This window comes from Trichosurus vulpecula, chromosome 4 (assembly GCF_011100635.1).
Source record: "Trichosurus vulpecula isolate mTriVul1 chromosome 4, mTriVul1.pri, whole genome shotgun sequence".
Taxonomy (NCBI): domain Eukaryota; kingdom Metazoa; phylum Chordata; class Mammalia; order Diprotodontia; family Phalangeridae; genus Trichosurus; species Trichosurus vulpecula.
The window spans coordinates 393,875,846-393,901,911 of NC_050576.1; the positions used below are offsets into that span (position 1 = coordinate 393,875,846).

Here is a 26,066-nt window from a genome sequence, read left to right on the forward strand (position 1 = left end):
CTTCTCTCATTGCTATAGCTAGCATTTCTGGTACAATATTAAATAGGAGAGGTGATAATGGGCATCCTTGTTTCACCCCTGATTGTATTGGAAAGGATTCTAGTTTAATCCCATTACAGATAGTGCTTGCTGATGGTTTTAGTTAAATATTACTTATTATTTTAAGGTAAGCTTCATTTATTCCTATGCTCTTTAGTGTTTTTAATATGAATGGGTGCTGTATTTGTTAAAGGTTTTTTCTGCTTCTATCGAAATAATCATATGATTCCTGTTGGTTTTGTTGCTGATACGGTCAATTACGCTAATCATTTTCCTAATATTGAACCAGCCCTGCATTCCTGGTATAAATCCCACCTAGTCACAGTATATGATCCCTATGATATATTGCTGCAATCTCTTTGTCAGTATTTCATTTAAAATTTTTGCATCAATATTCATTGGGGGAAATTGATCTATAATTTTCTTTCTCTGTTTTGGATTACTGGTAGATTGCTTCAGGCTTAGAGCCTTGCTGCAGGCCCCTTTCTATGAGGGTGGATGCTGCTGCTGCTGCTCTTGGACCTAGCTCCCCTTCCACCTGAGACAGACCCTTCCTGCTGTGTTGGTAAGTAGCTTCCCTGCTCCTAGATCAAATTCTGAGGCAGTTTACTAGTTTTTTGGAGGGGAATTTTGTGTGAGGAGTGCTTCAGAGTGTTCTTTCCTCACTGCCATCTGGGCATTGGAAGTCCTCAAAGAATGAATTTGAAAAAAAATGACAATAATAACTGACATTGACATTGCTCTTTTAAGATTTGTAAAGTGCTTCATATTCACTATCTAATTTTAGTTTCTTAATAACCATTTGAGGGTAGGTATAAGTATTGTCATTCCCACTTAACAGATGAGAAAACAGGTTTAAAGAGATTTAATGACTTGGACATCCTTTTACAACTAGTTAACATTGGTGGGGGGAGTTATAGAATCATAGTATTCCAAATTTAGAGCTAGAAAGGAGCTCCTTTAGTTCAACTCCCTTATTTTACAAATGAGGAAGCTGAGGCCTAGTTAGAAGTGACTTTCCTAAGGTCACACAGATAGTACGTGGCCGAGGAAGTACTTGAACCAAGTCCTCCAACTCCACTGTCCAGTATTGCTACAACTACTTGATTCTAAGACCCTCTTCCCATTACTTTGCATTGTCATAAAATTGCAAAAGGAGAAAGCTGAATCAAAACAACTGTGAAGACATTGACTATAGCTGTGCAAATGAAGACACCAATAAATAGCAAGAAAACCTGAGTTAAATCCATCATTGCTACCTTGCAAATGGAGAAGGAAACGTCAAACTGCTCTAGTATCTTGGCCAAGACAACCCCAAATGGGGTCATGAAGAGCTGGTATATCAACAATCCAGCTAGCAGCTGTTGTGAGGGTGTAAAACCAATAACAACCAGCTCATAGAATGCTGTAAGCCTGGGTACTTTCGATCTGCTTTACTAAGGAAAGCAACATTAAGGGGTTAACAATCTCAATTTAATCCAGCGTACAAATATCATTTACTTAGTTCAGGGGAAGAAACCGGCACCCTGAATTACAGACCAAATACAATTCGTAGTTATCAACATCTGAGTGTTCAGCTGGGGAGCTCATTACAAAGGTTGGCCCAGAGTCACGTGCCATTCCTGCTGTGGCTCAAAGCTCAAAGCCAACCTCTGAGCTTATATATCCTATTCAGGGCCCTTAGGGCCCTGACCTTACCCAGGCTGGGTGTGGAGAAGTTCCCTACCCCCAATATCACATCAGATACAAATCAATCAATGACTCTCAATTGTCTCAGTGCTGAGAAATACAACAACATCCCACTTTATCTGCCCCATTCAAACAAAGGCCAGAATCGTTAAAGGTCAACACCAAAAAGTCCCACCTTAACTACTATTACAGCTGGACACAATTGAAAACAACTGAACAACAAGAAAACCTTGCTAAAAGTAAAACACACAGTTCTCCTATAAATAACAAGAACATATAACTGTGTGTACTATTGTTTATGATCACCTTTTAAAAATTATGCTATTTGAGGGATTTATATGTTGTTTCTTTGTTTCGGCAAAACAAAATTTATCAGTTGCTTTCTATTGAATATTTGATTGCTTTTAAGGGACTCACGGAAAGAGCAGGGTCCCTTTATCCTGTTGTGTTTAATGTGTCACACTGGACCTCTTTTCTCCTCTTACCCACCTCACAGCAAAAGGGCTCTAGTAATTCCTGTTCCTCAGATCAACTGAAAAAGAAAGGAGGCTTTATACCTTTAGGCCTACACTAAACCTGGTCCTCTAAGGGCCTCAGTTATCTGAGCTACAAATCAGAGATAACATAAATGCTAATCCACCTCCCTGATGCTCAATGAGACGCTCCCTAAAGACATTAGGAATCTCAAAGAATCAAAAGTTACAATATCCTATTTGAATGGATCTAGTGCCCTGCCAAAAGTCAATCTCTTTACTGTACAAGATGGAGAAAATTTCAGGGAATCTTCTTACTCAACCCAAGTAAACAAAAAGGAGAAAGAATGAACCCCATGATAATAACTGTTTTAACCTGACTCCAGTTTGACACAAGTGTCAGCCCAGGTTGTAACAACAGATGTTATTTCATATTAAGTACTCAATCTAACATTATGTAATTTAAACTTGAACATTATTGTATTGTGCCAGAGGAAAAATTACATACCACTCTGTAATTATTTTGTACCACCAGAATTTGTGGCATTCATGGTTTCAACAACATGGGGAAAAAACACACAATAAAAACACTATTCTCAACCCCTGAATATGCCTTGAATATATAATGTGCTCATAAATCTTAACAGCATTTGCTGGGGATGTTAAATAACTTCACAAAACAAACAAAGCCTACTCAATCTGTGAATTCTGCCTCTTTTCCTTCTCACAGAGCTGTGTGGGAATAGCTTGCTAGATCTAATTATGTGATCATGAATTCTCTGGGACTCGCTGGAGCACTGATAGCACTTGCTGCTCAAGGGGAATGAAAGAGAAAGGTTGATTTATGTCTTCAAAAATGATTTGGGGTTTTGGATTATAATAAGATTTTACAGCATTGTGAGCCCTAGCAGAATTTAGCTCCTTAATTTACAAAGAAAGAGAGGCAGGTGACTATACAGATTAACAGAAATTAAGCCACTTGGTCATTTAATGCTGTCAGAGACAATCCTGTGACCTCTGGGAAGCTCTTTTGGGGGTAATTTACTTGTCTCTCAGAGGTTCCCAAAGTGGGTGATACTGCCCCCTGGGGGGCGCTGGAATGATCTAGAGGGGAGGTAGTAGCCTTAGGTGTAATTAGCAGGCATTAAATAAAAATAAGGAGGGGTGGAATAAGGAGAGGAGAAGATAAGAACATTTTGAAAAACCATTCCTACATGTTTCATCTGTTGTGTAACAGAGTTAAAGTCACAGTGAGTACATTATTCTTGAAATAAACACCCAAAATGAAAGTTATACCTGATCAATGATCAAGTCTGCCAATAGGTCTTAACAAGCAAGTGTTGACAGGTGAGTGTGTCACACATCATCAGGAAATATTCGGCAGGAATATGTGTGTGTAATGACTTGTGTACAATGATACTAAATGGTTACATGATGCCATATTTTATCATCAAAATTTCAATACAGGAACAAAAACCTACAAATTTATAATAAATTATTAAATTTAAGATGCATCATTTAAAAAAAATTACCTTTTTTTTGAATGACACAAATAAAAAAAAAAAACTAAAGGTTTAAAGATAGTAGATTTCCAGGTAGGGTTGCTGAGTAATTTTTTTTTTTTGAAAAAAGGGGTGGTAGGCCAAGTAAACTTGGGAACCTCTGTTCTTGATGATTGAACTCTTCTTCATTTAAGCTAATTATCACCCAGATAGGAGGGAACAGTACTGATCACCCAAGGAAGAGTAGAGATATGATGGTCCACAGAAACCTTATCCCCAAAGATTCAGGGAATGTTAACAGTCAAAGGGATCTACTCCTATCTTCTGGATGTGTTCTACTGGGCTATAGAATAGCTTCTGCATCAAATGTAACCTGTATGTAAAAAAACACTCATTCATTCACTCACTATTAAGTGCCTCCTCTACCTTTCCTGAAAAAGCCCATTCTACCATATGTCGTAGACTAGATATTATCTGGAAGCATTGTTTTCAAGGTTAGCATTGACGTTCACTCTAAGCCAGGAGGGCCCAAAATACAGCCATTAAGTGGAGCTTGGGTAGGGAACTATTTTGGTCCAATCTATGAGCTTCAGAGTGAACTGGGTTTAAAGTTTTGTGAAGGAAGGAAGGAAGAAAGGAAGGAAGGAAGGAAGGAATCTAGCCAGTAAACCCCAAGTTAAGTGGGCAGCTTCTGGCCATCAAAATTTACCTTCCTTTGGAGAGGAGAAGGAGAGGGAGAGGACGAGCTGAGTTACCCAACTAGCTGGGTCCTCATTCAGGCAGTTCAGCCTAATCACAGGTTGTGTTTGTCCCTCATTTTCAAAGAGGACCCCATAGCATCAGAGAAATGACGACACGATTTGCAATTGACTTTGATTTGAGTGAAGGAAGGTTGTGCAAGGTCACCAGCCTCACTTTCTCCCCCAGAGCCACCTGGATCCAGGGGCCAGATATTCATCGGGATGACTGGAGATGACCCAGGATGCAACGGGAGACCCTGGCCTTTTTCGGCTAAGGCCTTTCCAAGTACTCACTTAGAGTGAGGTAACACTCATTCAGTGAATAGGCCTCTGCGAGAAGTTGAGTCAAGGGATGGCCCCTTTAATTAGAAAAAAAGGAAAAAAATCAAGCTGGGAGGAGAAGACACTCAGGGGTGCTGTTCCAAAGAGAAACAGTTACCATTTTTTTCTTTTCATATGTATGTATTTATGCATTTGTGTGTATATATGTATATATACAATCCACATACACAATATACATTCATATACACACATATATGCACACACGTAAATATCTTGTATATGCATGTATACACACACATACATATACGCATACACACACACACACACGTTAACAGACTTGAAGTTAAGAACATTGGAAGGTGCTTCCTAAGGTCCCTTTTTAGTTCTGTTCTATGACTTTTTGTTAAAATTCACTGACTGCCTCGAGATGAGAATGTTGATTTAATTTCTCTGTGTCACCAAGAGTCAGTGCTAGTTGAAACAGGCTATTATTACAGAGAGCCATCCATTAGTTGTACTGTCAACACATTCCCCCTCTGTTTAACTGCAGAAAGAGTAGAAATCTTTGGGTTAAGGGAGCATGGGGTGTAATGATAGTAATAATAATTAATAATTAACATACTATCTACCATGTGCCAAGCACTGTGCCCAGAGCTTAAATGTCTTATTTCATTCTTGCAATAACCCTGGAAGGTAGGTGCTGTTATCTCCACTTTACAGCAGATGAGACAGAGGTTAAATGGTTTGCCCAAGTTCAAATAACTAGTCTGAGACTAGATTTTAGCTTAACTTGTTAAGGCGACAATGCATCTGAGTTGAAGCAGCAGCGGCAGAATGGTGTTGGGAACATGTTTAGGAATCATTTAAACCTATCTCAGTTTTCTTATTTTTAAAATGGAATGCTTGTCAAAGCATCTAGTTATGATGGTAATAAGTATGGCTCCATTACCACTGATCATTTCCAGATCCTTTGATGCTAATATTTACCTTGTGGTGACAGTATGGTTGCCTCATCTCCCTTGTTTGGGTATGAAATGAATTTAGTAACGTACTTCCCTAAGCATGGAGTGAAAGGTACATCCCATGGCCTTTCTCCCCTCTCATTCTCTGTGGCTCCCTGGCCAAAACATAAATTCCTCTGGCACTTTGTGGTTTGCAAAGTGCTTTCCTGACAATTCTATGAGGTAGAGTGTTATAAAGTCTTAAGTGTTGTAAATCACAATTAAAGATAGGCAAACTGAGAGTCAGAAAAGCTAAATGACTTGGCTGTAATAATGAATGTATATGTTATACACATGTTTTATACACACACACACACATATATATATATAGCCATTAAATGTCAGAGCTAAGATTTAAACTTATGAGAGCAATGATTGTTACTCTTTTGTATTAATAACTAATTATTGAATTGGGACCAGGGGTTTTTCCCCTTTTCTACTTCCTCATTCAGAAATCAGCCCTTTGTAGCCTTTGAAGTACAAGGCTGATAATGAGAGGGAAAACTCAGGTCTGTTCAAAAGGTAAACAAATATTGGTTTAGTTGAATTGATGCATTCTGGCCCACTGTTTGGGACAAGTTTGGGAAAATGGGGATTCCCCCACTTTTTGTCAGACAGATGATATGGGTATAGATAAGTCTCTTTGACTAAAACGGAGTGATCAGAGTCACATCCCCTAGCCCCTCATTAGAATAAGCCCACCTCTCATAATATTCTTCTTCTCCTTTTTTTTTGTTGTTGTCCAAGATTCTTTAATATAACAGGGAGGAAGGAATTAGTTATTGTAGCCTCAGCTGGCACAGTGGCCCCTGGCACACTGGAACTTTTGGCCCTTGGATCAGACATATGGTTTGGTGTGGCTGTGTGGAGTGCCTGGTGCCTTCCCAAAATGTCTGTACACCTTGTGGCCCTTCTGGGGACTAGAGAGCAGGACAGTGCCCTGGCTCTTGGGTGAACTCATGGCCAGCTGGTCAAAGGTGAGGATCTTCCCACCAGCCTTGAGGATGCGATTCTGGGCATTTCTAGTGACACGAAGGACCAGACCTTCAGCTTGGGAACATCCTGGAACCTCACATCATCTGTCACAGTCCCAACAATCACATCTGTCTTGTTTTCCTGGCCAGTCAGCTTCATTTTCCTGATCATGTGGGACAGGGATGGGGATGCTGGTTGGTCTGGCTCATGAACAGCCTTTTCAGGACAACCTTGTTGAAAGTCAAGTTAGTTCTGCGGGCCAGAAACTGGTAGAGCTTCACCAGCAGCCGCAGGTAGATGTCCTGGCTCTTGGGCTCTTTGCACTAGACTTTTCGGTCCTTGTTGTGGTGGATGTTGACTTTCATGCTGGTGCCCTACCAAACACGGGCCCAACCAGGAAAGACCCATGGGCCACGGGGCACCTATAATATTCTTCTTATTACTTGCTAATCAATCAGAATCACTTGCCACCCTCAGAAATGTTCACTCTTCCAAGGGCATGCAAGTGCTGAGTGGATCCCATGAGGGGTCTTTGGCATTCAAGAATGTCACTGACCCCTTTTATTAATTATCTGCTAGCATGATCAATAAATGATTAATTACCCAGAAACTATGTCTCTCAAACTTTTTATCCGTCACACTTAGGTCTCCTTGAGTTCATTGCTTTGTTCACTATACCATAGTGCTTGGTAATAATTAGTTACCGTAGAAAATCATTCAACCTTCTATCAAACAGCTGCATCCATAGTGATGGTAAGCAAGTTAAAAATCCTCAGGTATATAGTTAAAGTATGTATAAAAATCCCTGATGTGGGGGGGTGATAATTGAGTGTAATTAATTGAATAAACAGTTGAATGTAATATTTTGTCAAAAGCTTTTTCTGCCTCTTGAGATAATGTATAAAAATCCCTGATTGGAGGTGAGTGGAAAGCAGGTGGTATAGAGAACCAGGAAGATACCCCTGGGGACCTGCCTTAAAAATATGCTCAATACTAACTCCACACCCATTCTTAGAGGTATGAAATGCACTTCAATCTGTGTCTCTCTCCTTGCTAGAATGAGAATCTATGGCTGCCAATGCAAGAGGAAAACAACGTAAAGTCTTTGTAAGTAGGGATTATTTCATCCTTTTTATTTGCATCCCCTACATGGAGCACAAGGCCTGATACATCATTGATACCTCCATTGATTACAGTCTCTCTGTACTCTGCTCTTGTTAGATTGTATAGAGAATATTGTATTCAGTTCTAGGCACCATATTCTGGGAAGAATATTGCCACGATATAGTAAAACCTGCGGAAGGCAACCAGGATAGAGAGGGGAGCCGAAACTATGCCATACAAAATTAGGCTGACCTAACTGAGAGAAGACTGAGAAGGGGAGGATGCATTGGTGCACTCTCCCCCTTCAAATGAACTTGTATCAAGTTGTCTTTATACATACATTCCTCCACTAGAACACAGGCTCCTGAAAGGCGCTGTTTGCTGTTTTTGTGTCTGTCATCCTATCATCTGGCACAGTGTCTTGTCCATAATGAACATTTAATAAATGCTGGTTGGCTGGAATTTAAATGATAGCTATTTTCAAGTATGTGAAGGGCTGTCATGTGGCAGAAGGGACTCAATTTGGCCTCTTTGGTCTGAGAAAGCAAAACTAGAAGCAACAGAGTTCTACCAAATTCCTTTGAGGACATAAATATGGTGTTGATACCTAGACCAGGAAGAACAGAAACAGAGAAAGAAAACTATAGACCAATTTCCCTAAGGAATATTGATGCAAAAATATTAAATAAAATACCATTAAGGAGATTACAGCAAGCTACCACAAAGATCATACACTATAACCAGGTGGGATTTATGCCAGGAATGCAGGGCTGGTTCAATATTAGGAAAATAATCAGCATAACTGACCATACCAATATCAAAAATCGTGATTATCTTAATAAATGCAGAAAAAGCTTCTGACAAAAAATATTACACTCAATTATCTACTTAATTAGTTACATTCAATTATCACTCTCCCCCGTCATCAGGGATTTTTATACATACTTTAATTATATACCTGAGGATTTTTTTCTTGCTTGCCATTGCTAAGCTTACAGCTGTTTTGATGAAAGATTGAATGATTTTCTTCCCAAATGCTATGGTATAGTGGACAAAACAATGGACTCAAGGAGACCTAAGTGTGACACGTAAAAAGTTTGAGAGACATAATTTCTAGATAATTAATCATATATTAATCATGCTAGCAGATAATTAATAAAAGGGGTCAGTGACATTCTTGAATGCCAAAGACCCCTCATGGGACCCACTCAGCATGTATATGCCCTTGGCAGAGTGAGCGTTCCTGAGGGTGGCAATTGACTCTGATTGGTTAACAAGTAATGAGAAGGATATTATGATGATACACTATTATAAAGTAAGGACACTAGAAAGCTCATGAATTAATGGAGCGTTCTGTAAAATAAGTAGTATCTATCTAAAGCCACCAGCAAGCATTATCTGTTATGGGGATAAGCCTTTCCAACAAGATCTAGGGTGAGACAAGAATGCCCCTTAATCATGACTATGATTTGATGTGTACTAGAAATGGGTCTGTATCCCAAAGAGATGAAAGAAAAAGGAAAAAGACATGTAAGTACAAAAATATTTTTGTTTATAACAAAAATCTTTATAGCAGCTGTTTTGATGGTGGAAAAGACTTGGAAATTGAGGGGATGCCCATCAACTGGGGAATGGCTGAATATGTTGTGGTATATGATTATATGTTATGTTATATGATTATGACAGAATACTATTGTGCTATGAGAAATGATGAGCAGAATGATTTCAGAAAAACCTGGGAAGACTTATATGAACTGATGCAAAGTGAAGCAAGCAGAACCAGGAGCATATTGTACACAGTAAGTGCAATATTGTAATGATGGACAACTATAAAAGACTTAGCTACTCTGATCAAGACAAGGATCCAAACCAGTTCGAAAAGGTTAAGAAGAAAAATCTCTCTACACCTAGAGAGACAACTGATGAATTTCTGAGTGCAGATTGAAGCATAATTTTTTCACTTTCTTTATTTTTCTTACTCCCCCCCCAACATGGCTAATATGGAAATGTTCTGCATGATTTCATATGGATAATTTATAGCCCGTTTTTATTTTGCCTTCTTAATGGGTGAGTGAGGGGAGGAAAGGAAAGAATTTGGAACTCAAAATTTAAAATAAATAATTCTTAAGAAAAACAGATAAATAATAATTAAAAAAAACCAACCTAAAAGCAACAGGTAAAAATTGTAGGAGTGGGGAAGAATTTGGCAGAGCATGAAATAAAAACTGCCTCCCAATTAGAACTGTCTAAATATGGAAAGGGGCTGGTAGGTGGCACAGCGGATAGAGCACTGGCCCTGGAATCAGCACGACTCCTCTTCGTGAGTTCAAAGCTGGCCTCGGATGCTTACTTGCTGTGTGACTCTGGGCAAGTCACTTAACCCAGTTTGCCTCAGTGCCTCATCTATAAAATGAGCTGGAGTAGGAAATGGCAAACTGCTACAGTATCTTTGCTGAGAAAACCTCAAAAGGGGTCCTGAAGTGCTGGACATGACCACAAAATGACTAAACAACAAAATATGGAAAGGGGCAGCTAGGAGGCACAGTGGATGAAGTGCTGGGCCTGTGTATCAGCAAGGTAATAATCACAATATAGACAATAACTGTCAATATGCCTATGTGGTTCTGTATCACAAAATATGAGAAGTTAGAAGGTAGAAGTAAAATATTTATCCAGACACCAGAGAACCAGCTCCCAAAACCAATAAGCCCAATCCATCATGGCAGCAAAGAATTCAATACACAATATCACGGTAGAGAACCACTCCATCCCATTAGCCTTCTGCCCCCCCTGCTGGGGCCTTCCCACAGACACAGTCACAGCACAGCTAGCTTGCCTGCATCTGCTCTCTCCCCCAACTCTAACCACTCTCTCAGTATTTCCTGTGACACATTTTCCCTTTCCTCTCAGCAAGTTCCTCCCACCACATGTAACTTTGGCTTCCTGTGACTTAAGAAGGTGTAAAGGCAATCAGTGAATGGGAAGATCTTCCCTGCCCATTTGAGTGGGCTTCAGGGCCGGGGGTCTCAGGGTCCTGGGGGGAGTGGCTAGGACTGGAGCCAATACTAGGCCCCTGAGTTCTGGTCCATGTGATGGTGGAGGAGTTTGCTGAATGGTTGGAGCAGAGCTAAGAAGCAGTTGGTGAGAGCAGTTGAGAGCTGAAGGAGAGAGGAAGCAGTCAGCTAGCTGGAACACAGCTTGGAGATTGCGGTAGAAGCAGCGGCAACAGCGGCAGGCACTACAAAAAAAGCAGGACTGACCCCTGTGGAGACCAAAAAGTGCTGAGCAGGGGCTTGAGGCCAGTGGGTGGTCTTCTTGTTGGAAGGCCCTGGCATTGGGCAGGGGGAAGCACCAGTATGGCTTGGCTTGCTGCCATAATGTTTTTCTGTGGCCTCCTGGTCACTATTGTGAGATGGGCATACTGGTTTTGGAAGGTTCTTGCTGGGATGTCGAATTGGGGACACTGGTCTGTGGGTCTGCTACTTTTGAGTTTCAATAAATGCTGTAACTCCTCTGCCTTCTCCTTAGAGAATTCCTTATATCTTGTGATTCTGGACCATTCAGGCATATTCGTGGTTATCTTTGAAGTCATGAATTCTGCCTTAATGATATAGCAGGTCACAGGGCCTATTAATGGATGGGAAAGATCTTCAAATCCAAATTACCATTATAGCCTGGAGTCAGGAAAATATGAATTCAAATGTGTCCTGAGACACTTACTAGCTGTGTGACCCTGGGCAAGCCACTTAACTCTGTTTGCCTCAGTTTCCTCATCTGTAAAATGAGCCAATGAAGGAAACTGAAAAGCGCTGCAGTCAAACTGAACAGCGATAAAAGGTGGAAAAGGTTGTTCTTGGATGGCGCAGATTCCTCATCACTGGAAAGTCTTTAAGTAGATGACCACTTGTCACAAAATGCTATAGTGGGGATGTCTGTTCATGTATACACTGGCACAATGACACCCTCAGGTGTCTGCCAGTTCTATGTTTACCCCAGTTTCTCTGATTCTACCAGTCATCACTCTGGTAGGATTACAGGCTATCCCCTTTGGAAATCATGGTTTTGTTTTTCTTAACCTTAAGACTCATAACACTGCAGGGTTGACTTTGTTCTCCAAATGGGGAAATTAGTCTGATTTCTCAGGCCAAAGAGGCCAAATTGAATCCCTCCTTCCACATAGCAGCCCTTCACATACTTAAAAATAGCTATCATTTCAATTCAAGCCAACCAACCATTTCATAGGCTAGGGTAGGAAAGAGAGGAAAAGGGAAAATCTGCTTCATGTAAAAGGACCAAAGTTACATTCATGTGTTTTTTATTATCCTGACAGTGCCATGCTACTTAACACAGCATCTTTAGGCCATTATGCAACTTCAGCCCCTAGCATCTTCAGAGGACTCCAGCCTCCCATAGTCCTCACTAGCACAACACTTTGCTTTCAAAACAAGCTGTGTTTACTTTTTTTTTGCCTCCAAGATCCACCCCATAATTTCTTTTCATCTCATGCCATCCTGAGGCAAGCTAGTCCTCTTAACACAGTGTCAGTCTGGCTGTGGATGAGGCTGGAACATAAACAAAGAACATCAATGTGATACCCACCTTCTTCAATTTCCCAAGTCGTGTCCTTAGACACATTTCTGAGATGGAGCCCTCTGAGATCTGGGGCTTCCTTATCACCTGTTCTGTGATAGGTTGCCTAGCTGGGAGACTTTGAATTGGATGGCATATGGAAAGTGCTGTGTGATTGAACAGCTATTGCCTCATCCTTGGGTGGACTGTAGGCGCCAGTGTTAATCTTATTAGTTGATTCTGTTCTCTGGCTACAATAAAAGGGTAAATATTTGTAAATTCTCTAATCTGTTTCAGCTGCTTCAATAGAATAATTTGATAATACCAAGCAAACTTCCCCAAGATTAACAGAAGTTTATGACTGTGATAAGCAAATAAAACTTCCCCTAATAATGGGCTGGCTGAGAGCTAGGTCGAAAATTTTTTTTCAGAAGGCTTATGCATCAGGGACTCCTGCCTGTCAAACCTTGATGAAACAGAATAGGAAATAAGAGGTACAAGTTAATCAGCATACATACCTATCTGCATGGCACTTCGAGCCTGACTGGCTGCCTGCTGGGCTGAATGCCTCAAACAATTGCCCATAGGAGGAGAAGCTGCCTGGTGCTGGGGATGGGTCTGAGGTGCAGTGAGTGGAACAATGGGTCTGACAGTAGTGGCCGGGTTGGTCAGGCTCCCACCTCCTGGAAGAGCAGCTCCTGCCGTGCCTTTAGCCAGTGGGGACGCTCCAGGAATATTATTCCGAGGCTGCCCAGCTCCTCCTATAGGAACCCTGAGTGAGAAGGCAGAATGGAATAAGGTGAAAGGATTTTGATGCAGACTTACCAGGCAGGTCACCTGTAGGGAGAAATGCCATCAGCTATTTTTGAGACCTAAAAGAGGAAGGTCATATTAATGTTTCTGGAAAGTCTGGTCATGAAAACATTTTGAGAGAAATTTTCACACTCAGACAATAAATGCCCAGTCCTCGTTCTTAGATGAGACCAGGCCAGTCAGATAGCTCTTGGAAGATTTCATGAAGCCCCTGTTCTTAATAGGAATCCTCTGAAGAATATAACAGAGAAATGAACCTTTACAAAAAATAAGTCAGGAAACACCAGACTTTTGTGCTTTAAGGAAAAAATCAGTCAAAAGAATCTTGGATTTGGAGTCGAAGGACCAGTGTTCAAAACCCGGGTTCTACCAATTACTACCGGTGACTATGGACAAATCAATTTCCCTGTCTGGGTCTCCATTTCCTTATGTATATGATATTTAGTTCGGACAAGATGGCTTCTAAAGTCCCTTCCAGTTCTATGATCCTAATTAATTCTTAAAATTAAACAAAAACAAAAAACTCTGACCACATCTAGATGAAACTAATGACTCAGCTTCATCTGACCAGGATGTTTTATGGAAGGGATGGGACAATCCAACAATTAGTTGATTCCGTCTGGACACGTCCTTCGTTCCATTTCCAAAGGCCTTTGACCAAAACTTCTGGGAAATGAAACAGAGGACATTTCTGTGCCTTGATCAGGAATTTCAAGGGCTGTCGAAGTTCAAGACCAGAAACTGAGATTTTTTACGTCAAAGTTTTCAAGTGAAACTCAGTTGAAAGTGTTTAAGACATGCAAAAGGGAGGAGTAGGCAGAACCACTCTCCACTATTCCTTCCTGTGCTCATTCCTTATGCTGTTCCTAGACACTTAATTGCAGGGGTGTAGAGGATTCCTGGGTTTTCTAAGAGAAGTAGCCAGAGGAACCAAAAACATTATATCTGGTCCCAGGGACACTGAGATGACAACTAATAGTCGGGGAAATGTCTGCCTAATATTCAATCCCTAAAGAGGATGGAGGCAAATTGGTGACGGTGACATATTCCCAAGGGATGGTTTCGTAACATGGGGTCAAGGCTTCAATCAGAGAGAAGGTCCCTTGAGCCTGAATGCAATACTTCTGTTTAGTAGCTATAGGAAAAAGTTTCATCCCCAAGCATTCAGCTGTCAAGATGGGCCGGAGCTTTTCTTAAACTATTGTAACAGCCCTGAAAATAGCTACTCAGGAGGAACTTTGTCAGAAAACTAGCAAGGAATGCCCATTGGAATGCAACTGCTACCTCATGATCTGGCTTTCGTGCCAAGAGCTAATAAAAACAAACAAAATGAGGTGGGCTGGTGCATTATAGTTACTTATTTGCAAGACCACACCAAAAGTACTGAAAGGCTTTGGGAAAACAGCACTTTTGAAGCCTATTATTTATTCTATCAGCATTGACAAGACTTCAGTGAGACACCAACAGAGAGGGGAACCTATAATAAAAACAGGTGATATTTATATAGCATTTCACACTTTACAAAGCACTTCACATACATATTCTCATTTGAACCTCAACCCTGTGAGGTTGGTAATGTGGATATTATCTCCATTGTATGGATGAAGAAATTGAATAAAAAGAGATTAAATGATTTTCCCATGAGCCATAAAACTCATCTGATAGAAGTGAATCTGTTTTGCATTAGGCCCTTTGAGAATGGTTCACTATGGAGTCTTCAAAATTTTCCTTATTGTGAGAAGTTTTCATGTAGCTTCTAGTAATTCACCATGCTTTCTTCTTCCCTTTTTCTGAACCCCCAAATTCAATTGAGCATGTATTCATTAAGTACCTTCTACGTGGCAGGGACCGTGGTTAGCACTGAAGATGCAGAGACAAAAGACAAAAAAAGAGAAAAAAGAAAAGAAATGGCTTGTTCCTCTAGGGATATTACATTCTACTGGCTGGGCTCAAAGGTTATTGGAGGGTAAGAAACCCCTGAAAACTTGAATAGGTTGGGTACTATGTGATTAAGGGTATGTGTACAATGATCCCTACCCTATCCCACATCCATTTACTCTTATCTTTTTAGAAAGGACATAATTTTATTTCTCTCCCAAAACTGTTTATTGATATTTTTTGTCTTTATATCACTTTCATTTCTGAAAATATCCCTGCTGATTTCCTATCCAGTGAACTATCCCTTGTGACTGAGAATTGAAAAGAAAGAGAAAAAAGACAGTTCAGCAAAACTAACCAAAAAATAGATCAAGTCTGAAGGTATATGCAATATTCTTTATTCATTTTGTCCTGCCTCTCCAAAGAAGGGAGGGAATGCCTATTTTTACGTCTTCTCCAGGGGCAAGTTGTGGTATTATAATTTCCTAGCACTTAGTTTTGTTTGAGGAATGTTTTATAATTGTAATGCCTTCGTGTGCCTTGGCAGACTGACTCCTGGGTACATTTTGTAATTATTTTAAATAGGAGTTCCCCTTCTATTATTTCCTATTGGATTTTATTATTGCTATATAGCAGTAATCCTTGAACTTTGTGGCATCAGGACCCCTTAAAATTCTTTAAAATTACTGAAGACTCTAAAGAGCTTCTGTTTCTGTGACTTATATCTACCATATTTACCATATTTGAAATAAAAACTGATAGCATTTATATGTTTATTTATTAAATAATTTAAAATAATAAACCCATTATGTATGGACACAAATAACATATTTTTATGAAAAATAAATATTTGTCAAAAGAAAAAATTAGTAAGGAGTGGCATTGTTTTACATATTTTTGCAAATCTCTTTAATGTCTGGCTTACCAAAAGACGGCTGGATTCTTGTATCTGCTTCTGAATTCAACCTGTTGTGATAGGTTATTTTGGTTGAATTGTATGAAGAAAATCTGGCTTCACACAGAGATGTAGTTGGAAAAGGAGGGAGTAATTTAATAAGTAAATTATATCAGTATTGTTATGAAAATAGTTTTGAACTTGTGGTCCCCATGAAAGGGTTTGGAGGACTCCTAGGGGTCTACAGATGAAACTTTGAAAAGAAATGTTGGTGATTCCTAGGGATTTATTTTGTATCCTGAAACTTTCCTAAAGCTATTATCCCTATTAATTTCTTTGCTGATTCTTTGTGTTTTCTGAGAAAATTGCCAGTTTGTAATCAGCAAAGACATTTTGTCTCCTTTTTATTGTATTTATAAGCTTTAATTTCTTTTTCTTGTCTAGCTGCTATCACTTGTTTTGTTTTCAGTTGAATCTGACTTTTTCTGATCTCATTTGAGGTTTTTTTGGCAAAGATACTGGAGTGGTTTGCCTTTTCTTTCTCCAACTCATTTTACAGATGAGGAAACTGAGGCAAACAGGCTTAAGTGACTTGCCTAGGGTCACAAGTTAGTAATTGTTTGAGGCCAGGTTTGAACTCAGGAAAATGAGTTTTCCTGACTCTAGGCCCAGCACTATGTCCACTGTGCCATCTAGCTGCCCAATTTGCTATCACTAACATATCTAAAACGATATTGAATAAAAATGTGGAAAGAGGACATCCTTGCTTTACTGCTGTATGTATTGTCTAAGCTTCTAGTGCATGCCTCCTGCAAATAATGCTAGCTTTTGTCTTTAGATAGAGTTCTTATCATATTAAGAATGGCCTCAATTATATTACTTTTCATCTTGTAACTCTAACTATTTTCTTTGGGAATAGTTATTTCAGCAGATTATGGAATACTTGATGAGTTCCACAGAATTCATTCCACCAACTCAGATCATGACCCCTTTAAATGAAGACTTAGCAGTTAAATACTAGGAGATTGTTGGAGGCACATAGAAATTGTTCAGTTACATAGCTAGGAAGTGTAGGAGATGAGATATGAATCCAGATCTGAATTCAGATTCTAGCACACTGTCCACTAATCTCTGCTGCCTCTATTCTGATTATGATCAATAATAATAATAGCTAACATTTACATAGCACCTACTATGTGCCAGGCGCTATGCTAAGCCCTTTACAAATATTATCTCATTCTATCCTCATGGCAACCCTGGAGGAGAGATGCTAGTACTATCCTTACTTTACAGATGAAGAAACTTGCCCAGGATCACACTTAGAGTAAGGCAGATTTTAATGGAGGTCTTCCTGATTCCAGGTCCAGCACAGTGGTGCTACTTTAAAATGATGCTTACCCTAATCAGTTGAGAGTTAAAATGTCCCCTAAATAAATTAGATTGTTTTATGATCTGTAAGTGGCATTTGAGGTGGTGGCAGTTAGTGAATGATTCATTTCAGGAATACGAGAAAATCCTGCCCTTGTAAAAGAAAAGAGAAAAAAAAATTAAAGGAACGCAAGGAGCATGTGGAGACTTAGCTTAGGTCTGAAAGCTGACTGACTGAAAAGCAGGGGGACTGACCTTCTTGTTTGAGAATTTTTTCCCTCCAGGAAATCTATTCTCGTAGTAGGGAAGGATCTTAATATTGATCTCTACCTAAGGTTAATAGAGTGAGAGTCCTGTATCAACAATTAATAGGTTGAACTTAGTTCTTCAGTGAGGGCTCTACTATTATCTAGTTGTGTAGTTTACATTTGAAAATAATTAGCTTTCTCTCTATGTACCATGGAAGGCAGTGTGATACGGGATTGGGGGAGAGTGTGGGAAATCACTGGATTCTAGAAGAAAACTAAGATGTAAGGTCATATCCTAGACTTGTTACTTAAAATCTATAGAATCTTAGAGAGGAATCAATTAAACACTCTGAGTTCCAGTTTCCTCCTCTAGGAATGAAAGCATTACATCCGATAATCACCAAAAAAAGAACTAGTAAGCGTGATTCTTATTCCTTTTTAATTTCCTTTTCTGATAGAGTAACTAAACTAGGAGATGGGAGGAATTCTGTGCATGAGGTTTGGCTTTGTTGTTGCTGTTTAGTCATTTCAGTCATGTCTGACTCTTCGTCATCTGGAGTTTTACTGACAAAGATTCTGGAGTGATTTGCCATTTCCTTCTCCAGTTCATTTTGCAGATGAGGAAACTGAGGCAAACAGGGTGAAATGACTTAGGTTCACCCAGCCAGTAAATGTTTGGGGCCAGATTTGAATTCAGAAAGATGAGTCTTCCTGATTCCAAGTGAGTGCTCTATCCACTTTGCAACACAGCTGCCCCATGGTTTATATAAACTTTTGCAAGACTTCTGAATAAGTATCTCCTACTGCTCTTCTGGATAAGATGGTAAGATTTGGACAAGCCAACAATAGATAGGTTCAGATTTGGCCAGGCTGAAGTGGAGTTAATGTTTCAATGTCCATGTGGAAGGAGATTTCCAGTAGAACCCCCTAGGGATCTGTGCTTGGCAATGGGCTCTATAACATTTTTAATCAATGACTCGGATAAGACATAGATGGCACAGTCATCAAATCTGCAGGTGACACAAACCTGGGAGCTAACACAGCAGACAAGAGTCAGGATCCAAAATGATGTTGACAGGTTAGAGCACTGGGCTGAATCCAGAAGATGAAATTTAGTCGGGACAGGCACCTTTATATTTGGGTAAAAAAAATCAGCTTCACAAGTACAAGATAAGGGAGGCAGCATCACACTGCGACTGTTCTGAGAAAGATCTGGGCTGTTTTAATAGACTGCAATCTCAGTATGAGTTAGCAGAGAGATATGGCAGTCAATAAAGCCAAAGTCATTTTGGGCTGAATGAATGAATAACAAAGCATTTCTTAAGTATTTACTTTGTGCCAGGAACTATACTAAGTGCTGTGAATAGAAATATAAGCAAGTAAGGCAGTACCTGTCCTCAAACAAAACAAAACAAACAAACACATAAAGGGAAGTTAGAAAGGGGAGAGGAAAGAGGTGAGGCAGTATGGTTTGGTAATGTCTGGGAAGTGACATGGAAGCTTGGCTCCAGAGCAAGATAAGGAAAAAAAGTCACCTAGCAGAGGCGATGGTGGTGGTGGTAAGTGTTGAAGAGGATGGCCAAAGTGGAGGTAGCATGGTCTGACGATGGCCAAGAAATGATGAGAAAGCCTGGCTCCAGGAAAGATAAGGTGGAAGCATATCTATTTGACTTCAGACCTTCCAGCAGAGCCCAGGTGATTCCAATGACAGTGGGCGGAGGAGAATTAGTACAATGAGAAGCATCATTTCCAGGAATAGAGAGATAATCCTTCCACTATTCTCTGCCTTAATCAGACCTCATCTGGAGATTGTCTTCTGTCCTGGGCACATGTGAGGGACATTGATGAGTTGAAGGATATCAAGAGGAGGTCACTGCATATAGTGAAGGGCTCTGAGCTCATCTCATGTGAGGATTAGTTGAAAGAATTGGGTCTATTCAGTCTGGAGAAGAGGAGACTGGGGATGGATGGGAGTAGTACAAGACAGCTGTCTTCAAATACTGAAGGGGTGTTGTTATATATAGGAGGGATTAGATTTGTTTTGCTTGGTCCCAAAGAGCAAAACCAGCACCAATGGATTCTTCTTGTTGTTGTTATTGTTGAGTCATTTTTTTAGTCGTTTCCTACTCTTTGTGACGCCATTTGGGTTGTTTTGGGGGCAAAGATACTGGTGTGTTTTGTCATTTCCTTCTCCAGCTCATTTTACAGGTAAGGGAACTGAGGCAAACAGGATTAAGTGACTTCACTGGGGTCACATAGTGTCTGAGGCCAGATTTGAACTCAGGTCTTCCTGACTCCAGGCCCAGCACTCTATCCACTTAGCTGTCCCAATGGGTAGAAGATGGAAAAATATAAATTTAGTCCTGATAAAAGAAAAAAATTCCCAAGCATGAGAGTTGGATGAGGGTGGGATTGCTTTGAGAGCTTGTAAGTTCCCCTATCCTTGAAGGTCCTCAAGTAGAGGACAGAGCAGGTGTGTTACAATGGGAGCAGGTAAGAAGACTTGTCAGGTATGTTATAATGGGGATTCCTTCTGGGTATTGGTTGAATTAGATGGCCTAGGAGGTTCCTTCCAGCTCTCAGGTTCTGTGATCTCTAAGATGTCATTAAATGTAAAATCCTATGACGCTATGGAAAATCACAATTTCACAGACCCCCAAAATGAGCTATGATTGGTTTGGTATAAACCAGACCTTCTAGTAACAAATGATGATATCTTTCCCTTCCAAAGATTCTTCATGCTCAGTCTCACATCCATTCGATGACACGGTCAGCTCTCAGACTCCCAAAATGGCACTACCCGACCACATTCAGCTCATTTATTTCATAGCCAAGCTATTTTGTCAAATCCAGGTGGAGGAATGTAGGTTAATGAGCAGTTTAAGCTTTAAGAGGGACTAGTGTTAATCTTCATTGACTGAAATGCAATTCTAGATCTGTCAGAGCCAATTATTTTCACTGCCTCAAGTGGCTTCCAAAAGGGAACCAAAAATACACTGGTGGCACTGTTGCTACATCTCCTGTCACTGGACACTACTCAGCTGCAGGTGAATTTTCAAGGTTATTTTGCCTAAGGATTGCAGTGACTGGGAGAAATCCTTCATTTTGGGGGGGAGGGGGGGAATGGTGAGAGCTAAAAGACATAGCCAGCTAACACTGGCATCTTAAACCAATACTCAAATCTTCTTTAAAATCTAGCACTGGAATGCTAACAGCTGGGAAAGTTATTCCATACCAATTAAAAAGGGCTATCAAAACTGTGGAGGGAAAATTTAGAACCCAAACATGCTTCTTTTCTGCCTCTTGTCTGACAAGGATGAGGCATGGGAAACATCCACCTGCCACACATGCTTTTGTTGGCTACTTTATGGTTTTCTAACATGTCCTTATTGTGGGTCATGTGAAGGATGTGACTTGACCTGACATTACCTCTCTTGACCACTGAACATTCAAGTTCTTATGCCTATGATCAATCAAGAAAATTTTATTACAAGTCTACTTTGTTGCCAGGCACTGGGCAATTAGGTGGCACTGTGGACAGAGTGCCACACCTGGAGTCAGGAAGACTCGTCTTCCTGAGTTTAAATCTGGTCTCAGATACTTACTAGCTGTGTGACCCTGGGCAAGTCATTTAACCCTGTTTGCCTCAGTTTCCTCATCTATAAAATGAGCTGGAGAAGCAAATGGCAAACTCCCACTCTGCCAGCCCCCCAAAAACAAATGGGAGTCACAAAGAATTGGACACAACTGAAAAATGACTCAACAAATGTGCCAGGCACATGCTGGAAAATAGAGATATGAGAAAAGTATGAAACAATCCCTGGCCTAATGGAGTTTATATTCTTCTGTGAGAATGTGTCATACAAACACAAACACACAAACTACTTGGTATTTAATTACCTTTTATTTATTCTCTTTTTGTGTAAATGTGTATAATATAATGTAAGTTCTGTTAGGCCAGGGACTACTTCATCTTGCATTTATATCTCTATTTCCATATATATATATATAAATACATACATACATATATACACATATATACATACATATACACACATTATATATACATGCATATACACACACACTATATATATATGCCCATACATATATGTGTGTGTGTATGTGTATATGTGTGTGTGTATGTATACATATACATTTACAAACAAAAGAGAATAAATAAAAGGTAATTCAATACCAAGTATTGAATTGGAAGGGAGGGCACTAGGGGGTTGCTATTGTTCATCCTTCATTCTTGAAGAGGACCAAGAAGGGCATCACTTAGGAAGTAATGCTTAAGTTTCATCTTGAAGGAAGTCAGGGATTCTATAAGGTAGAGGTGAGGAGAGTGTGCATTCCAGGCCCAAGGGACAACTAGGGCAAAAGCATGGACATGAGAGATGGAATGTCACATGTGAAGAATAGACAGAAGGTCTATTGGGTCCAGGGTGGCCCAAAAGACTATCCAAAGAAGCAAGTCCTTTAGAATTCCATGAGAATGTTAGGTCACCGTGAGCAGGGGTTATTTCATTCTTTGTACTTGTATCTCCAGCACCTAGTGTAGTGCCTGGTACATAGTAGGTGCTTAATCAGCATTAGTAGATTGATAAATTGAGAGATCACAGTGTGAGAGCCATTGACTAAGAAATACAGACGGGTAAACTCAATAATATGAGATAAATTATATAGTTATCTCTCTAGTCTCCTAACTAAAATAGGGTTCATTAGCTTCCATATAAGTCTGATGAGCTATAAAATATGATATGTTATGTTACTCCACATTCAGGTATATTAGTACTGTTTGTGGCCTTCTAACATCCTAGGTCCCTGTTCTGCAAGCTCCCAGATGAAAGTGATCTTTCATCTTCCACTTTCTCCAAGTACTTTGTCTGACTCTACCCTTTGCCCTTATATTGTGTATACACACACACACACACATATGTACACACATATCTGTGAGTGTATGTATATATGTATATGTATATAGCTGTATAAGCAGGATGCTGAGTTAACCTTAATTTATGAGGCTGTAAGACCAGGAAGTGGGTCATATTTACCTTGGCTTCTCTATTGCCAAACCCAATCCTTGCAAAGAGAAGATACTAAATACATTTTTTTTGTTAAACTCAACTGTCTTAGCCATATGTACATGGTGGTGCACACCTGTAATTCCAGATTCTGGGGATGCTGATGTTGGCTGGTGGACCTCCTGAGGTCAAGAGTTCTGATCTGCAGTGGCCTACAGTGATTGGGTGTCCCTATAAGGTTCAGCATTACTTTGATGAGCCCCCAGGAGGGTGTGGATGTATGCGTAGATGTGGACTACGAGGTTACCCAAGGGGGCGTCAATTTGACCCAGGTTGGAAATGGGGCATGCCAAAGTTCCTGTGCTAATTAATGGTGGGATCAGGCCTAAAAGTAAGTACTATACTTCTGGCCTTGGTTAGGTGGGGAGATCCAGCCTGCCATAAAATATATATTAATGAATGAATGAATGACTAAATAAATGAAGTGAAATGTCTCCTTAGTGACATTGGAAACTTAATGACCTTAGGCCTAAGGTATCCTCTTGTGCCTAGTACGTAGCAGATGCCCAAAGCAGAAAACATGCAAAGTTTACTCTTGACTCTGCTTCGGGTTTATTTGCTTTTGGGTGCGGTCAGACCTCACATATTTAAAAAGATCATAATTAATACATCAAAATCTCTCGATAATTCCATGTAGCCGTACAGGGACACAATTTGGCCAATGATTTATAGCATCATGCCAATGGATCTCTAATGTTTCACCAAATACCCTGCTTTTGTGCAATCAATTTGTTTCACGAAGTCAGAGTATCCTTGTATTTTTACCTGTTGTGGATTTTTAATGCAAAATGAGTTAACACTCTTTTCCTGTTATTAGCTACTGTCTCTGAGCTAGTTAGGAGAATTTCACAGGTGGAAGTGACCTTGAAGCTCAGCTGGGTCAACTCCCTTTAAGTTAACTCATCGGATACTAAGTAAAATATAATTAGGAAGGTAGCTCATCGAATTCTGTCTAGAACTAGAAGGGACCTTAAAACTATCTAGCCAGGCCCTGCCCCCATTTCACAGAAGATAAAACTGAGGCCCAGAAAGATATGCTTTACCCAAGGTTATAATTACAAGAGGTAGGATTTAAACCTATTCCCCCTGATTCCAGAGTCAGTGTTCTTTCTGATTAACCATGAGCCCCCTCTTCTTTCCCCACCCTCATGCAAACAGCTTGGAAAGACAAATGGACTGGTACTACAAGCATTCTCTCAGTTGCAGAGTCTGGGTTGTCAGAGTTGTGGATTGTATTAAAACTAGGCATTTTCCTAGGTGCATTCCTCTAACGTGCTTTCATGCCAAAACAAAGTTAGGAAGGCAAGCATGGAAGGCTTCTTCAGTATATTCTCAGATGTAGAAGGGAAATGTAGTCTGATATTAGCTAAAATGTGCAAGTGAAAAAGCTCTGTTGATTCCCCTTAAAAAATGTGACCATTCTTCCCAAGGTTAAATAGTATGGTATAATCTTGCTTTTTCCATTATATTTTTGGCCTTGAAGAGAAGTTTGGAGGGGATTGCTGTAATTCAACAAACATGACTACTTGCTCGCTTCCCCTCACCTGGACACAGGAGTCACGTAGTTTCCTGGGAAGACTCCAGAGATCCCAGTTCTCAGGGATGTTCCCTTGAACCAGCCATCTTGACATTTCTCAATGACTCGGTACATCTCCCCCTTGCGCAGCTCCAGCTCATCATTCTTCTGGGGTTTGTATGCATAAAGTGCTAGGTATCTGTGGAAGGAAGCCACACAACAAAGGGTGAGTCAAGATGTTTGATTAAAGAGAGAAGAATAAGGCTACTGGACTTAACTTATGCCCAATACTCATGGGATGACCTTCAGTGAACCATCTTACCATCTGAATATATTATTATTACTATTATTATTTGGCAATCAGGATTAAGTGACTAGCCCAGGGTCACACAGCTGAGACGTGTCTGAGGCTGGATTTGAACCCAGGTCCTCCTGACTCCAAGACCAGTGCGCTATCCACTGTGCCACCTAGCCACCCTCATCTGAAAATATTCTTGAAATATGACATCTTTTTTGGGGGGCGGGGTGGAGGCCAGGTATGAACCAAAGAACTAATAATAGTAATAGCTCACACATATATTGTGGTTTAAGGCATATAAAGTACTTTTCATATATAATCTCATTTGATCTCCCAACTACCCTGTGAGATAGATGATATTGGAACTAGAACATGAAAGGGACTGGCCCAGGGTCATACGGCCATTAAGTATCTGAGGCAGGATTTGAACCCAGGCTTTCCTGGTTCCAAGTCCGACACTCTGGCTGCTATATCACCTACCAATGATTTCCCAAGTTTAGTTTAGGCGAGGGCTTGCTTTACCCATCTTACCCTATACCACCATAGGAGTTTTGATTGGGGAGATCTCAAATTGTTTAATAAAACATGACTCAATTGCATCTGCCTATGAAACATGGGAAAAGTGTCCAAAAAAACTCAGGAAAAAGCTTGGGATAAAAGTCACTGGAGTACAGACCATTATGTCTTCCCCTCATGTACAGGTCACTTTAGGATACCAGTGAGGCCTTTGGGAGAAATGGACTAACAGATTATTACTTCATTCATAAACTGAGCTGACATGATAGTTTCAGGCTCCCTAGGGCCCTGAAAGAGTCCGTATCCCTCCTCTCCAAACACTTTCCTTATGCTTAGAGAATGACGTCTCCTCGGGGGAGTCCGGACGACAATGATAGTGATAGTGACAAGCAGAGTATAAGAAGAATGATGGTGAAAGCCAGAGGGTTATAGTGGATAGAGAGCTGGCCTCGAAGTCGAGAAGCCTGGCCCCTAACTCCAGCCAACTCACTCAGCTCTTAGTATTCTAAGCAACTAAGACCACTAGTTGCAGAGAACTGCATTAGTGGAGGGAGTTACCTCACCCAGGAGGGCCAAATGGAACTGATGAAATCACAAGTTTAGTCTCTATCCCTGATGACAATAAAGCTCATGACAATAGCCGATACTGTTATAGCGGTTCAAGGTTTACGAAGAACTTAACGTACATTATTTGATTTGATCCACAGGACAACCACGTAGGGTAGAGAGCACTGATATGATTATGCTTCTGTTTTAGGGATGAAGAAAGCAAGGGCAAGGAATAATGTTCACTAAGCAAGAGAAGCAGTCCTCTTTGACAAGCTAATGTGTTTCTATCAGTGTATCAGGAGGGAGCAATAACACAGTAGATCTCGGTAGATTTCTTGTATTAAAAAAAGTAAACAGAAAATTTTCCCATATTTCAAAATTCCTAATCCTACATACTAAAAACACTTTCTTCCTACAGTCAGTTACAGGTTTGATTCTCTCTCTCTCTCTCTCTCTCTCTCTCTCTCTCTCTCTCTCTCTCTCTCTCCTTTCCTTCCTCCCACTCTCTCTCTCTCCTCTCTCTCACT

At 40.3% G+C, this 26,066-nt stretch overlaps 1 protein-coding gene and 1 pseudogene across 1 annotated transcript in view; both read right to left on the minus strand.

The window, feature by feature from the left end:
- Nucleotides 1–26,066, minus strand: part of SH3RF3 (SH3 domain containing ring finger 3) — a 264,830-nt gene that overhangs the window by 88,201 nt on the left and 150,563 nt on the right. Inside the window, exons 6-7 of the mRNA XM_036755796.1 lie at nt 24,205–24,375; nt 12,893–13,146 (exon numbers count right to left, since the gene is read on the minus strand). Of these exons, the coding sequence (XP_036611691.1) occupies nt 12,893–13,146; nt 24,205–24,375 (425 nt within the window). The remainder of the gene's footprint in view (nt 1–12,892; nt 13,147–24,204; nt 24,376–26,066) is intronic.
- On the minus strand, nt 6,502–7,066 carry LOC118845284 (annotated as a pseudogene).